Source organism: Cannabis sativa, chromosome X (assembly GCF_029168945.1).
Source record: "Cannabis sativa cultivar Pink pepper isolate KNU-18-1 chromosome X, ASM2916894v1, whole genome shotgun sequence".
NCBI classification, from domain to species: Eukaryota; Viridiplantae; Streptophyta; class Magnoliopsida; order Rosales; family Cannabaceae; genus Cannabis; species Cannabis sativa.
Genome location: NC_083610.1, coordinates 15,766,740 through 15,781,637, shown reverse-complemented (window position 1 = coordinate 15,781,637; position 14,898 = coordinate 15,766,740). Strand labels below are relative to the sequence as shown.

Sequence of the window (14,898 nt, the reverse complement as noted above, 5' to 3'; positions counted from 1 at the left end):
TCTTTGTTGAAAGTGACTGACAGTATTAATTAATTTATGACAATAAGATATTTCTCTCATTAAAAAAAAACTGTAAAATAGTTTTCTTTAGATAAAAACTATAAATTAGTTGAGTGGGTTAGTGCATGTTTGACATCATAACTAAAAAACTGTTTTTTGTTTTAAAAAATAGAAAACTGTTTTTTGAAAATAATTTGGCTTGTTTAGCATTGTTTTTTAAAAACAGTTTTCAGAAAACAAAATTACAAAAAATAAGAATTTTGAAAACAACAAAATGTTGTTTTCTGTTATAAAAATCAATTCACTTTTGGTCAATATTGTTTTTAAAAAATACTAACCAAACATGACTTATTTTTAAAAACTTTAAAAACTATTTTTTGTTCTCATTTCTACAAATAATTTTTTGAAAACAAAAAACAGAAAACAATACCAAACATACTCTTAACTTTGCCAAAAAAAAAAAAAAAATAGTTGAGCGGGTAACCACATTGTATCAATTTTCTTTTGACAATTCTTGTAAGAGTGTTTATTTATTTATTTTTAAAAAATCTTACCCAAAGTTTCACCAGGCACGTTGGTCCGACCAAATTACCTGTTCTTCAATCCAATGTCGGGTGGTGGGAATTTTAGCTCCAGTCGACGAAACGGCATCCGAGTCGTCGTTGCCGGTGATCGCGGAACCGGTAAATCGAGCTTGATCGTCGCGGCCGCTACCGAATCATTCTCCGATAACGTGCCTTCTGTACTTTCCCCAACACGCCTTCCAGCCGATTTCTTTCCCGATTTTGTTCCCCTCACCATCATCGATACCTCTTCCAGGTCCGTATACATAATATAGATGCACACACACACACACAGATATATATATATTAATATATATTACTCCAGGAATAATCTATCTATTTTTAGATTATTTCAGGAATATAATCTCTATTATTTTCCATTGTATTGATTTCACTCAATAATGTCTGTAAATTCATGGCTGAACCCTGAAGTTATCTTGTTCGAACTTCGTCTTTCTTTTTGATATGCGATCCAGCTTGATTCGAAATTTACCATAAGTAGCTTCGGTTATTCATGTACAATACTATGATTTTGCCTGAATTTTCAAAACCGACGTTAGAAATTTCAAATCATTTTGTTTTAATATTACTCTGTACTTAATGTAATACTAGTTTGGACTTGGAGAGTAGAACTAAGCGCAATGAGGAATTGAAGCGAGCTGATGCTGTGGTGTTAACATATGCTTGTGATCAACCAATGACTCTCACTCGGCTTTGTAATTACTGGCTTCCTGAACTTCGCCAATTGGAGGTCTGTAACTCTTATTCTTTTATAATGAGCTGGTTTTACCAAAAAAAACTCTATTAGAAGATAAACTAGTTATTTATTTATCTAATCTTACAAAATGGTTAGGTTAAGGTACCAGTTATTGTAGTAGGTTGCAAGCTGGATTTGCGAGATGAGCGTGAACCAATAAGCATAGAGCAGCTCATGTCACCAATCATGCAAGAATTCAGGGAAATTGAAACCTGCATAGAATGCTCTGCAGCTACTTTGATTCAGGTATAGATGAAATGAAGAAACCGAACCTTTATTTTTTTATATACTATGTGTGTGTGTGTGTGGCTGGATCTCTCTCACTTTCTCTCTTAAATATGGGTGCCAATAAATGATGCACATTTGATTAGTGTGTTGAGCTGGCTCCAAAAATGTATTGTAGAATGCACGAACCTGTTTCATTGTGATTTTTATTTGGTCTAGTGAGTGTGGTTTTTACCCTTTTCTTGGTAATTTATGTAAGTGTAACCTTTAGCCATTAAGAAATCGGAATGTGAACTTTGTTTAGTCACAACAGTGCATTACGTGGTCTCACAGTCTCTTTTTTGATGAAGAAATACAAAATAAGATGGAGAATTGTTTTATTCCATTTACTTTTTCTTTTACAGTGGAGCAAGAGTTTAATTTTGACCAAGGGAAACAAAACTTGGTAGAGTAAAGGGTACCTCAATAATACTCGAATCCCTTGTCTTTTAATGTTTATAAACTATAACTATAACTATTTATAAATGAATTTATGATGCTGATGTAAATATCAAAGGGTTTCAATGAGATAGTTTACAAGTTCTTAACATTGTTTAGTGCTTACTCTCAATTTCCTAGTTATAAAGTCAGGTGGCTGATGGCTTTAAGAATTATACTTGCTTAATTTTAGGTCCCTGAAGTTTTCTATTATGCTCAAAGAGCAGTGCTTCATCCAACAACCCCCTTGTTCGATCAAGAAAAACAAACTTTGCAGCCTCGATGCATTAGTGCACTGAGAAGGATATTTATCCTCTGTGATCATGACATGGATGGTGCCCTTAGTGATGCAGAGCTGAATGAATTTCAGGTTTCTTCTCTTTTCCATGATGGTTTCATAGTGTCTTATTAATTTTTCTGAGTTTTACATTTATTTATTTACCTAAATATTGTGCAGATTAAATGCTTTAACGCCCCTTTACAACCTGCTGAGATTGTGGGTGTTAAAAGGGTTGTTCAAGAAAAACAACCAGGCGGAGTCAATCAACTTGGTCTTACTCTTACTGGTTTCCTTTTTCTTCATGCTCTTTTTATAGAAAAAGGGCGTCTTGAGACAACTTGGGCTGTCCTGAGGAAGTTTGGATACGATGATGATTTGAAACTCAGAGATGATATTCTTCCTGTTCCTTCTAAACATGCTCCTGATCAGGTTATTGTCTCACACTACATTTGATTATTATATTTGTAGCCAAATATAAGATAGAAATACAATGATAATACTATGAAATTCAATGAATAATTGAAGAGATACATGCTAATTTTTAGAATATCTGATTAGGACTATTAATCCTTTATTTTAGATACATGATTTATGCATTATATTTTAGTTTGGATGATAAAGTGGAAATTTCTAAATGTATGCTGAACACCAAATCTGTCTTTTGAAAGAACCCAGCATGCTTGATTACAGTCATAAGTGAATATAATAAGTTCAATTTGTAACTTAGGCTTTTGGTTTTGAATATGAGATGGACCCCATAAATCACTATGAATCAACTCAAAGGATGTAGACCTATGTTCTGATGAAAAAATAAGTATTGATGTTCTGCAAGTTGACAAATTTCACATTGAAAATGGTCTTTATTATGAAAAAAGTTGGGGAACTAATTTCAAGTATGTACTTGAAACTATTTTTTTTCCTGAATTTCTCTAGACGTAGAAAAAGATGTACTGCAAGTGGTTTGAGCTTGTTCAGTCACATAGACGTCCAGTAATGAACTCCCCCATGTTACCTAGTATTACCAATCCTCTTTGAACTTAAATCCTGAAATTACAAACAAAAGCTGTAAATTGTAGAACACAAATGAGATTTCGAGCAAATTTGATAACTGAAAGGAGATTACAGGAAAGTTTTGATTTTAGATCAGTGTGTGGGCTAAGTTTTATGGTACTCATTCCAGCAACTTATGAAAATAAGTATTGAGCAAACTGGCACCACTAGTCATGTTATCATTGTCATGAAGTTGATATTCCAGGAGTATGTGTGGGACAAGTGTTAGCAATTTAAAACTGTTTTTGTTTTACTATGCTGAGCATGAGATCATCACTGGTCTCTCAAAATTCCAAGTTTTGTTCTAAATTGACTGGAAATCTTCTAATAAGAGTGATTCATAAAACTATGTAATGATCTCTTTTGTTGTTCTTTCACAATTCTAAGAAATGGCAAGTGAAAGTATAATCTTTTTATCTTTTCGTCATCAATATCATTTTTTTTAATAAATCATCAATATTATTATTATTATTATTATTATTATTATTATTATTAGTATTTTTCTCTCTTTGGCTTTTCTAAAAAGATTTCTTAATATATTTTTTTGTAGACCATGGAACTAACAAGTGAAGCAGTGGAGTTTCTGAAGGGGATCTTCCGATTATTTGATACTGATAATGTATGTTTTAATTCATGGAAAATTCTTATTTTGTACTTGTGTGTTAGTTTAATGCTGTGAATGTTGACATGCATCTAATGTAGATTTTTATATATGTGCTTTGGCAACATTCAGGATGGAAATCTAAAACCTTCTGAACTAGATGAGTTATTTTGTACTGCTCCAGACAGGTGACTTGAGCTATTAGGTTTTCTTTCTTAGTAAATGTTGTGCTTACATTTTGTGAATGTTTATTGTGTTTTCTTAAAATTTTATTGAGTAGTGCTGTCTTAATATTTTCAAATTTTAAATTTCAGGCCTTGGAACGAAGCTCCTTACGAGGATGCTGCAGAGAGAACCGCTCTGGGTAATTTATCTCTTAATGGGTTTCTGTCTGAGGTCTGTATGCCTATATAGCCTATTCATTCTCATACTTCGCACAGCATAACTGGTTTTGCCTTTTTCATATTTATTGTGTTTCTTATATGATTATCATTCCATGATTTCCATCCCCAAACAAACTTAGGAAAACCATGATGAAACAGCACATTCTATGTCAAAATTATAGTAATATCTCTAAACCATTATTAATACACAACCCCCTATAAATAGTCAAATTTAACAAAAATTTCACCTTTGTCCTATTTTCATTTAATTGGGAACTTTATTTATTTTTTTTTAAAAAAAAATAAAATTTCCTACCCCCAAGCGGGGTGTATGTGTAACTATTTTTGTAGTTTTGGCGAAAAACTAGTGGTATCTGTATAATCTATGCCTAAAAGTTAGATGTTGACATGTATACACTTTGTAGTAAATATAATTAGCCACGAGCAGGGACGGACCCAGTTAAGTTATTATGGGGGCTATATAAAAATATTGTCTTTTAAAAATTAAATTTAATTATTTTTAATTTGATAATTATAGACCAAAATAATAAAAAAGTCCCCACGAAATTAAATGAATTTAGTAAGAGTAATTATAATATATGTATAAATATTTTTTAATAATAAATAAGCCCCCACAAAGTAAAATTTCTGGGTCCGTCACTAGCCACGAGTCATTTACAGCTCAGGCAATTTTACGTTTTTATTGTAGTGCTATGCTATCTGGAGAAATTGAATCATAATATTATTTATAAGATGAAATGTTTGGGTTGGGAGGAGTTGGGTGATGGGTGTTGGGACATTCTTGTGAAGCTAAATGATTTGTTTTTATATTCTTCCTGACATTTTTGTGTACATAAGATATATCATATATCTATATTCCTTTATTGGTTTTCCTTTCCATTTTCTGATGATACATCTCTCAAAAAGGAAAATAACTTTATTGTACGAAGTCTTTTGTAATTATACATGATCATGTGATTGCAGTGGGCCCTTATGACACTACTAGATCCAGTGCGTAGTTTGGCTAATCTGATGTACATTGGATACAGTGGTGATCCAGCTTCCGTGCTCCATGTTAATAGAAGAAGAATAAAAGATCGTAAAGTGCAAAGCACAGAAAGAAATGTTTTCCAATGCTTTGTTTTTGGTCCGAAAAGTGCTGGCAAGTCTACTATTTTGAATTCACTATTGGAAAGGTATTGCCTCTTTAGCAGGTTGCTATAGTCAAACCATGCTTGGCAGAAATTATTTTCAGTGGTTTCTCCTGTTTAAAATTTTCCCATACCCAGGCCTATGCTGTCCAATTTGACTTTACATGTGAAGTTTTATGATTTATCATCAATCCTCTTTTTTGTTTTCCTAGTAGAAAATTTACGCTTTTGTTTCCTTTTAGAATGTTAATTTTTTTTTTTTGATCATTTACAGGCCTTTCTCAAAGAGTCATATTACTGCACCTACCAGTGAGCGTTTTGCAGTAAATGTTGTAAACCGAGTTGGGGTATGTACTATCAGCAACCCTGTCCCTAGTAAATGGTTGGATTTAATAAAAATCTATTTCCGCTGATCTTTCCATGGACTAGCAAAATTGTCTGATGTTGAGAAAAAATTTACTTGACATATGTCCAGGTGAAGGACAATCAATATTTACTTTGACATAGCACATTGCATATATAATTCTGTTCTTCGTCTTGGTATCATTTAGATGAGTATGTGTAATGATCATGTTTAGGATATAATGTTGCAGCAGGGGAATAAGACACTCATATTAAGAGAGATACCTGAAGATGGAGTTAAAAAATTTCTGACAAACAAAGAATTTCTCGCACCTTGTGATGTGGCTGTCTTTGTATATGACAGGTAACTTTGATGCAATTACATAATTAAATGCTCATATTAGTTTTGTGTTATGGGTCATTGCTTTTACTTTATTAATTGACTAGCTTGATCACACAACTGGAAGTTTTCTGTCCTACAGCTCTTTCTTGTCTCTACTTGTGCTTGCCAAGTTTACACCAGAAAGACATTTATATGTATGTGTAGGCAGGTTTTGATTGTAAAGCTACTGATATCAGTTGGATAATGGGTTCTTCTGATGTCATGTGTTAGTTTTCTTGTGGAAATTGACCAGCTATATACCATGGTTTTCTCAAGTTGGTTCAGTATTTGGAGGAATCTTAAAAAGTAGTGTTTTTGTTTTGTGCTGAAAAATTGTTCTTGTTGATTGTAGATTGTAAGCTCCTTTATCTGTTTGGCTTTTGCCAATGTCATGGCGTGACTTTATTATTCTTGCTTCAGTTCAGATGAATATTCATCAAAAAAATCGCAAGAACTGCTTGTGGAGGTTGCTAGGCAAGGAGAAGAAAGTGGCTATGGTGTGCCATGCCTTCTTATCGCTGCTAAGGATGACCTAGATCCATATCCAATGGCGATTCAAGATTCAATGAAGGTATACAACTTCTCATGGGTTGCTAAAATTACCCTTCTCATCTGACATATACTTGCATAAGAATATTTATAATTTATTATTCCACAAATCAATATTTAAATTGGACCTCAGTAATTTTCATTTTGAGGATAATTCAATCCTGATAATTTGCAAATTTAACTTTTCTGTTCTAGATATGTCGAGAATTGGGAATAGAAGCTCCTATTTCTGTGAGCGTGAAGTCAGGATTTTTGAATAACATATTCACTAGAATTGTAGATGTAGCTGAGAAACCTCACTTAAACATTCCTGAAACTGAGAATGGGAGGAACCGCAAGTACCACCAACAGCTTATTAGCCGTTCTCTCATGTGTATGTCGGGTATGTATATTTCTCAGAATCTGTTTGGAGTAGGTGCACTTTCCAACAAACTCCCATTACAATATTATTTATGAGCTGATACTTCACTACTTTATGCTACAATTTTTTGCAGTTGGTGCTGCTGCTGCTGTTTTTGGACTTGCAATTTATCGTGTATATGCAGCAAGGAAAAATACTTCGAGTTAGGACTAGGAGTTGTCCTCTAGCAGCTGCTACAACTATAAATGAGTGGTTGGTTTGTCTTTTGAGTCACCCTTTTAGAAAATACATTTATATATATATATAAACTTATGTGAAATTATCTATTGGGGAAATTTTGAAATGTAATTTCTATGTTTAATTCTCGCAACCTGGTTTTTAGGGTATGATTTTCCTGCAATATTAAAAATTATTTCCAACTCCACAGTAATTTTTTGATAAGAAAACTTGTAGACTTGCTACTGGTCAACCCATACAATGTAGGCTTGGGCTTTAAAGCCGAATCTGTTGATTCTTTCTTACTAGTCTTGACACTCGCATGTATATTTTAGTATAGTGATTCTGACATTTGGAATTTCATTAGAATGCCAACTCCAGTTTCTAGAGTATATCTCTACACATATTATATTTACTTATATACCGACTATTAGAGCATCCGTTCTAAATTATTAAAAGAAGATTATATTTTAGCGTAACTTAAAATTCAAATGCTAATGCAATGCTGCTACAAATTTGGCTCAGTGATAAATATCATATTTCTAATAAATGCTTATTAAAATTGATTAATTAAAGTAAATTAGGTTTATTTTTATTTAAAACTTGATTCTAAAAAAATGGTTGTACTTATTAATTTTTTTTAATATGAAGAAAATTATTTTCAATAATCAAAATACTAAACATTTCTTTTTTAAAAATGCATAGATTGCAATTTATTCAAATACCATTAAGGCTTCTTGTTAATGCTGCATAAAAAAGCTCAGTATAAGACTCTTTGGCCAAAAAAATACCATTTTGGGCCAAAAAAAAAAAAATAAAGAAAAAAAATCAAAACTCACTAAAATAAAATGAAGCTCCAATGAATTCTCAAGCTTCCATTATGTTGTATGAAGCTTACCCAAACATATTTCAATCTAAAACATTCAAATACAAGCTAACATTATGCATCTCATTATTTTACTAACTTTTTAAAGTAAAATAAATTAAAAACTATTAGGATAAGAATATCAACAAAAAAAAAAAAAAGGAAGCAATAGTATATATTCAAGGTCACATTTTCTTTTTGGAGTGGTTGTGATGAAATAGAAGAAGAGAAAATCAATTTTTGCATTAGGGAAAAATGGTTGCCATTTTCGAATTGGGGAAGAAACTAGGGCTGGTTAGAAATTGGTCAATGGAAAGAAGATGAAAGGAAGGTTAAGGGGCGGACTGGGCTATTTTTTGACCAATCTCGGCGGGCCAATATAGGTCCGTCGTTATTGGTAACCACGATAAAAATGGACTGGACCAATAACGGCGGGCCTATATTAGCTCGTCGAGATTGGTCAAATTTTAAGTTTTAAAAAATAGCAATAACGGCGGACCTATATAGGCCCGCCGTTATTGCTATGCTCATAATTTTTTTTTAAACAAAAATTCAGGCCTATCTCGACACGCACACGCGAGCTCGCTGAGATTGCTCAAATTTTAAGTTTTAAAAAATAGCAATAACGGCGGACCTATATTGGCCTGCCATTATTGCTATGCTCAGAATTTTTTTAAAAAAAATTTATGCCTATCTCGATACACTCACGCGAGCCTTCCGAGATAGGGCTGCCGAGATAAGCCTTTTTTTTTTTTTGTAGTACTTGAAACGCCACCTATAAAAAATATTAAACACCACTAATACCCATTACCAATACTCTTAAAAATAATAATAAATATGAAACTAGCCATATGCTTATTGAGAATACAAAAACTCTGAAAAAAAACTCTTCAACTTAAGAAGTGACTAATAATTAAAAGGCATATTAATTATGAAATATATATAGCCTCATAAGTAATAATATAATCTAATTTGTAATGAAGTTATGTAGTAGTGACACATTTTTAGTACTTTTGTTGGCTTTCACGTGCTTGGGGACAAGAAATGTTGATCATGAGGTCAATCTCACCGAAAGAAAAAGCCCTAATTTAATGCATATTTAATGGCTTTCTTAGATTCTGTTGATTGAAAAACGTATTTCTATTATGGCATTCCTGAAGAATTGTGGTGATTGCAACGAATCTTGTCCACATGAATACACACTCTCCTTGTTGTTTCATTGAAAAAATGAGTAATTTTATATATGGTACGATGAGATGGGTATATATATTATATAGTATTACATTTACAACACAAGTTCGCATATAGGTTTGAGGTGAGTGGGTGAGGAAGCAATGGGCCTTGTTATTAGGGAATTGCCATTCACCACACCTTATTGTCAACCTATTTGTTTACTTGATTCAAATTTTTGTCCAACCAAAAATAGCTTCATTTCCATTTCAATCAAAAGTTGCTCAAATAACAAAGTTTGTGCTATTTCGCTTTGTCTCAACAAAATTTATTCTTGCTGTGAACACAAGTATATATATATATGTAAATACTAAAACCTTGAAAAAGGGATAGGTTATAAGTTCGAACCTAGGACCTTAAAACTATTAAACTATTAACTGATTATAAAATATCATTATAATTAGCAATATAATATAACAAATGCATACATTGAGGCAGTTTTACATGATAAAAAATTATTATTAAATGGGAACCAATCAAATATATTAAAAAATAATAAATTATTATTTGTCATTACTCTTTTTTAGCAACTGTTGTGCACCACGCAACAACTCAACGCAATCGAAACGAAAATACTAGAAAGAAAACCACTATTAATTTTGGCAACTTCACCTGAGAAGACGACCAGAATCAATCAAAATAGAAGTTGTTTCGAATTCATGAAAAAAAGTAGAAAAACTACTACGAAACTAAAATTCAACCAAAAATCTAGTTTAATTTGTATAAAACTAATGTCTGACTTCAATTTTCAGATCCATATAAAATGCATATCTCAAAAAATTGAACTAGAGTTCCCAAACAATCCAACTAAAGTATAATCTAAAAAGAATTACATCAATACTATAATAAAATGTTTATTCTGGTGTATTTTCGTTGTTTTCTAAATTTTTATTGGTGAATTTATTCATATTAAATCATAAAGAGACATGTAGATAGAGTTAGATATGTAGAAACACTAAACTGATTTTTAATGTTTCATAATAGTTACATTACAATTGCATAAACATTTTGCTAACAGTTATTTCGTCTGATTGAAACGTTCGTCTGATGCAACCTTCAGCCAACCACCCCCAACAACCTTCGTCTCATGCAACCTTCGACCAACCACCCGACAACCACCCTGCAACTATCGTCTGATTGTGTAAGTGATAGTGTAAGAAGTATTTTGATAATTAAAATCACATAAAAGATACTGTATAAATATTGTCTACACAAAAATATATTTTGTAAATAAAATACCAATTTATATTTTCCATATAATAATTTATTAGATATATATCTTATCCATGATGACATACATACTGAACATATGTTATTAATAATTGTAAAAGGAGTAAGTCATGTTTAATTTTTGTTCTTGGTTTTTTGTCCTACTTCGGGACATAAAACACTGAGTCCAGGATTTTCACAGTTGATAATCAGGACAAAATCGAACGAGGATCTTAAATTTTTCCACATATCTTGAAAAGTGCAGCAATTGATGAGAATGGTTGTGATTGTGGAAGTGGGATAGAGCTAAAAGATCTCGTATCATAATAGTTATTATTGCCAATAACTTCTTTATGGGTCATTGCGGTTAAGCCGCCTCATCTTTATTTTTTTCTCTTTCATAAGCTAGCTACCAAGTAATAATATTGAGACAACGGTAGGTTTTTGACCCCCTTTGCTCGAAGGAAACTGTTCAAAAAGCATGAAATAATTAACAGAGTCAGTCAATATCTTCTAAAAGAATAAAATTACAATTGTGTCAGTGCACTATCTATAAAGATGAGGTTTCCATGAGAGTGAGTACTGTTTATGATTCACGAGAGAGATCTCTGGCTCTTAATATATTTTGACTCTGGCTCATTGCAAACTCTATAATCTTGAAAAGTAGATTTGTTAATAACTTTTGAACTTAACAGCTATAATATTATATGTGATTGCCTAAAAATAAAAGAACTTGTTTCGGAGATTACTCACTTTCATCAATCATTGATAGATTTCAAATATATGTATGAGACACTCGAAATTAGAGGTGTTGATCAAACCGCTCAAACCGTCTTCACTGCAAAAAAAAAATGCGGTTTGAAATTCTTTGTGGTGCGGTTACGATTTGAATTTTTCTTAAATACAGTTTGCGGTTTTGAATTGTTAATATGCCGTTCAAATCCCACCGTACCGCACAATTATAAAAATACAAATTTTTATATTTATTTAAGTCAATATGTGAATGTTTGCGGTTTTGAATTGTTAATATGCGGTTCAAATCGCACCGTACCACACATTATAAAAATACAAATTTTTATATTTATTTAGGACCAATATGTGAATGTCCAATCTAAAGTCCACTAATTATTGTATTATTAAAACTTAATTTTTTTTATTTATTTTCAAGCTTTATGGTAATTTTGACAAGTATTGCTCAAGCTTTGTTGTATTTGTGATAGTTTAATTATTGGTGATAGTCCAAACTGCAAAAATGCAAAAATCGCACCGCATCGCACCATTTTTTACGGTGTGGTTTCTCCGGTTTTTTAGTTTTGCGGTGCAGGTACAGTTTGGGAAATTAAAAAACCCGCGTGTGTAGGTTGGTTTGAAAAAATAGTCAAAAACCACACCACCCGCATCGCGAACACCTCTACACGAAATTAGGCAAATCTTGATCTTATATTATAAAAGAGAGGATTAAACATATTTATCTTTAGGGTAAATGTCATTTTGGACCCTGTATTTTGCAAAAACTATTAATTAGACCATCTGTTTTGTTAAATGACAAAATGGACTCTATACTTTTCAAAATAGTAAAAATAAGACCATGAGCTCAATTTTCAATAATTTTATTTTTTAATATAATTAACTTTAAGACAATTTTTAACACGAACAAATAGAGAAAATTTAATCAGTTTTGTCAAAATATCTTTAGATCGGATTATTATTAAGTTTTATTTTGACAAAAAATCAGTTAAGAGTCTTATTTGTACAATTTTAAAAAATACAGGATCTATTTTATCATTTAACAAAATAGAGGGTCCAATTAATAATTTTGACAAAACACAAGGTCCGAAATGATATATATCCTTATCTTTATAATTATTTTCGTTATTATCTTTATTATCTTTATCATTATATATAAAGTGTAATTATCTAACAAAATTATCAATTAACATTTTTTTAGTTAAAACTAACATTGTTACAAAAAATTTAAATTAAAAGTTATGATAGAAATTAATTTTTAATTTTTTTAAAAGGAATGATAGATTTTTTTTAATAAGACAACATGATAGAATTTAAATTTAAATATGATACAAATTTAAATTTAAATTAATTTTATATATCTTAAAAGATACAAATTGAGTTAGATTTATTATTATTATTATTTAATTTAATAATTTTTATCTCTTCATATATAAAACAAAAAGAAAAAACACATAATATTTGCTACTTTTACAAATTTTTAATGATTATTTATGTATAATATATATTTATTTATATCACACATGTATATTTATTAGTAATTATGTTAATTGGTTGCATCATTTTTTTAATAAAAAATATATTATGGATGATAATTTTGTTGGATTGATGCATTTTATATTTGATTGGGTTAATTGCCGGTAAAATTCCTAAAACTTTCATTTCACTAGTATTTAATCCTTAAAATTAAAATTTTGATGGCAAAACCCCTAAAATTTATGTTCTTTGTTAGCAGTTTAATATTTTCATCTATTTTTTGATTTTAAGTGTCATGTTGGAATATCCACGTATACCCAGTGTGTTATCTATGTGGACACAATGTACATGACACAATTTTATTAGTCCACGTAAATAATTATTTAAAAAAAATTAAAAAATTAAAAAATTAAAAATAATTTAAAATTAGGAACTAAAAACTAGAAACCCTAATTCCCTATCTCAACCACATCTCCCACTCTCTCCCTCTGTTCATTATTGCACAGCCATAGCTCAATCGTTCTCCGACCACCCCTAGGCCAAACCACCCTCTGAATCAAACCCGACGACCCAAAAAATCCCAACCCGATTCTTTTCTCTCTCTCATTTTTCTTTCCTTCTCTCTCTCTCTCTAAGATAACTCAATCCTAATCGAAATCCCCTCCACTCGAAGCCCAAAGGCTAGCCGTTTGTCGTCCACTCGAGGCCCTGCTCTCTGCCCTTCGCGCGTCAGCCCAGCCCGAGCCGTAACTACTATTTTTAACTCTATCTCTCTCAATCTCAATATATCTTTTAATCTGCTGAGATAGGTTAGCTCATCGCTATTCCTGCTCAACTAATTGGCTTTCAATGTTCCTCTAGTTTTCCACGAACTAGTGATAAAACTATTCATGTTGATTTTCTAGAGAGTCTCCCAGCTGTTGTTGTAAGTTAGCCATAGTTTGGCTGAGCTGGGTAACCCGAGGATCAGCTTCCTTAGGATCATCAATCTCCACGTGAGGCTCCCCAGGTGGGATTTGGATGTTGGTGCCTGTCCCTTGAGTGTTTTATGGCCTTAGAGGACGAGTTGTGGAGCCGATTTTGAGGTCTGCTCTTGGCACCTGGGGCGCATGAGTGGCTTTAGTTCCAACTCCATCAATTGGCATGCCCCTAATTATTTGGCCAGTTGTTGGGATTTCTCTATCAACACTTGTAGAGCATGTTGCAACCATCTTGCTAGTAACTTTCTTGAGCTGTGGCTCTCAATGAAAGTACCAAAATATTTACTCACAAATCTGGACTAGACTTCTAAGCCACACCTGCTCGCTAGATTGGCGAGAATGAAATAGTACGTTGTTAAGTAAAATTAAAGAGAGACACAACAATTTATAATAGTTCACTCTCTGTATTGGACAGTAATAGAGCTACGTCTAATTCGAGTATTTATTTCTCACGAGATGGTATTACAAAAATAGGCTATGTGTCAAAGCTCCAATTCCTAGAGAGAGAAACTAGAGAGATAAGCTCTGACCTTGTGGGTAGTTTTCTGAATGTAAAAAATAAACTAAGGGAGCTCTCCTTTTATAGGCGAATAAGGCCCACAAAAATAGGAGAAAAATACAACTTAGATGTTTTTGACCGTAGATGATGATCTAATGGTGAAAATTAGCTTCTCAAGGTGATAGTCATTTTTCGGAGCCCAGCGAAACCCGCTACGAGTAACCCATAGCTTATTTTCATAACTCTCTTAGGGTAAAATTTGAGGTCAATAGCTTTAAAATTGCAGTTGAAGTGTGAGACACGACTTGATTAAGCATTGAATTATCTTTGAAACAAAAGTTGAATTGTGTCAATCAAATCAAATGAGTTATGGCTGTTTTACTAAAAACAATTCATAACCTAGTACCCAGGTTGATATCCAGCGCCCAAGTTGACCTCCCAACGCCCAGGTTGACATATGACGTCAACCTGGGCACTGGTAAGTGGAAAAATGTCCAAGTAATGAACTTTAAGATGCCTAAGTGGTATTTTGACATCACTTAATCAGTTTTTATG

General features: G+C 32.1%; 1 protein-coding gene across 2 annotated transcripts; it reads left to right on the top strand.

Annotated features, from left to right (window-relative positions):
- The first annotated feature begins 473 nt into the window (after positions 1-473).
- Positions 474-7,729, top strand: LOC115703596 (mitochondrial Rho GTPase 2). 2 transcript variants are annotated; one of them, XM_030630831.2, is made up of 14 exons: positions 474-819; positions 1,176-1,314; positions 1,417-1,566; positions 2,216-2,392; positions 2,480-2,731; positions 3,903-3,971; positions 4,086-4,141; positions 4,268-4,349; positions 5,321-5,532; positions 5,762-5,834; positions 6,081-6,193; positions 6,632-6,782; positions 6,956-7,142; positions 7,255-7,729. In XM_030630831.2, the coding sequence occupies exons 1-14, from the start codon at positions 608-610 to the stop codon at positions 7,326-7,328; spliced, it is 1,947 nt and encodes a 648-aa protein (XP_030486691.2). In that variant the 5' UTR covers positions 474-607; the 3' UTR covers positions 7,329-7,729. The 2 variants fall into 2 exon arrangements, with proteins under 2 accessions (XP_030486691.2, XP_030486697.2); XM_030630837.2 differs by having other exon boundaries at positions 480-819; positions 6,084-6,193.
- The last annotated feature ends 7,169 nt before the right edge of the window (positions 7,730-14,898 follow it).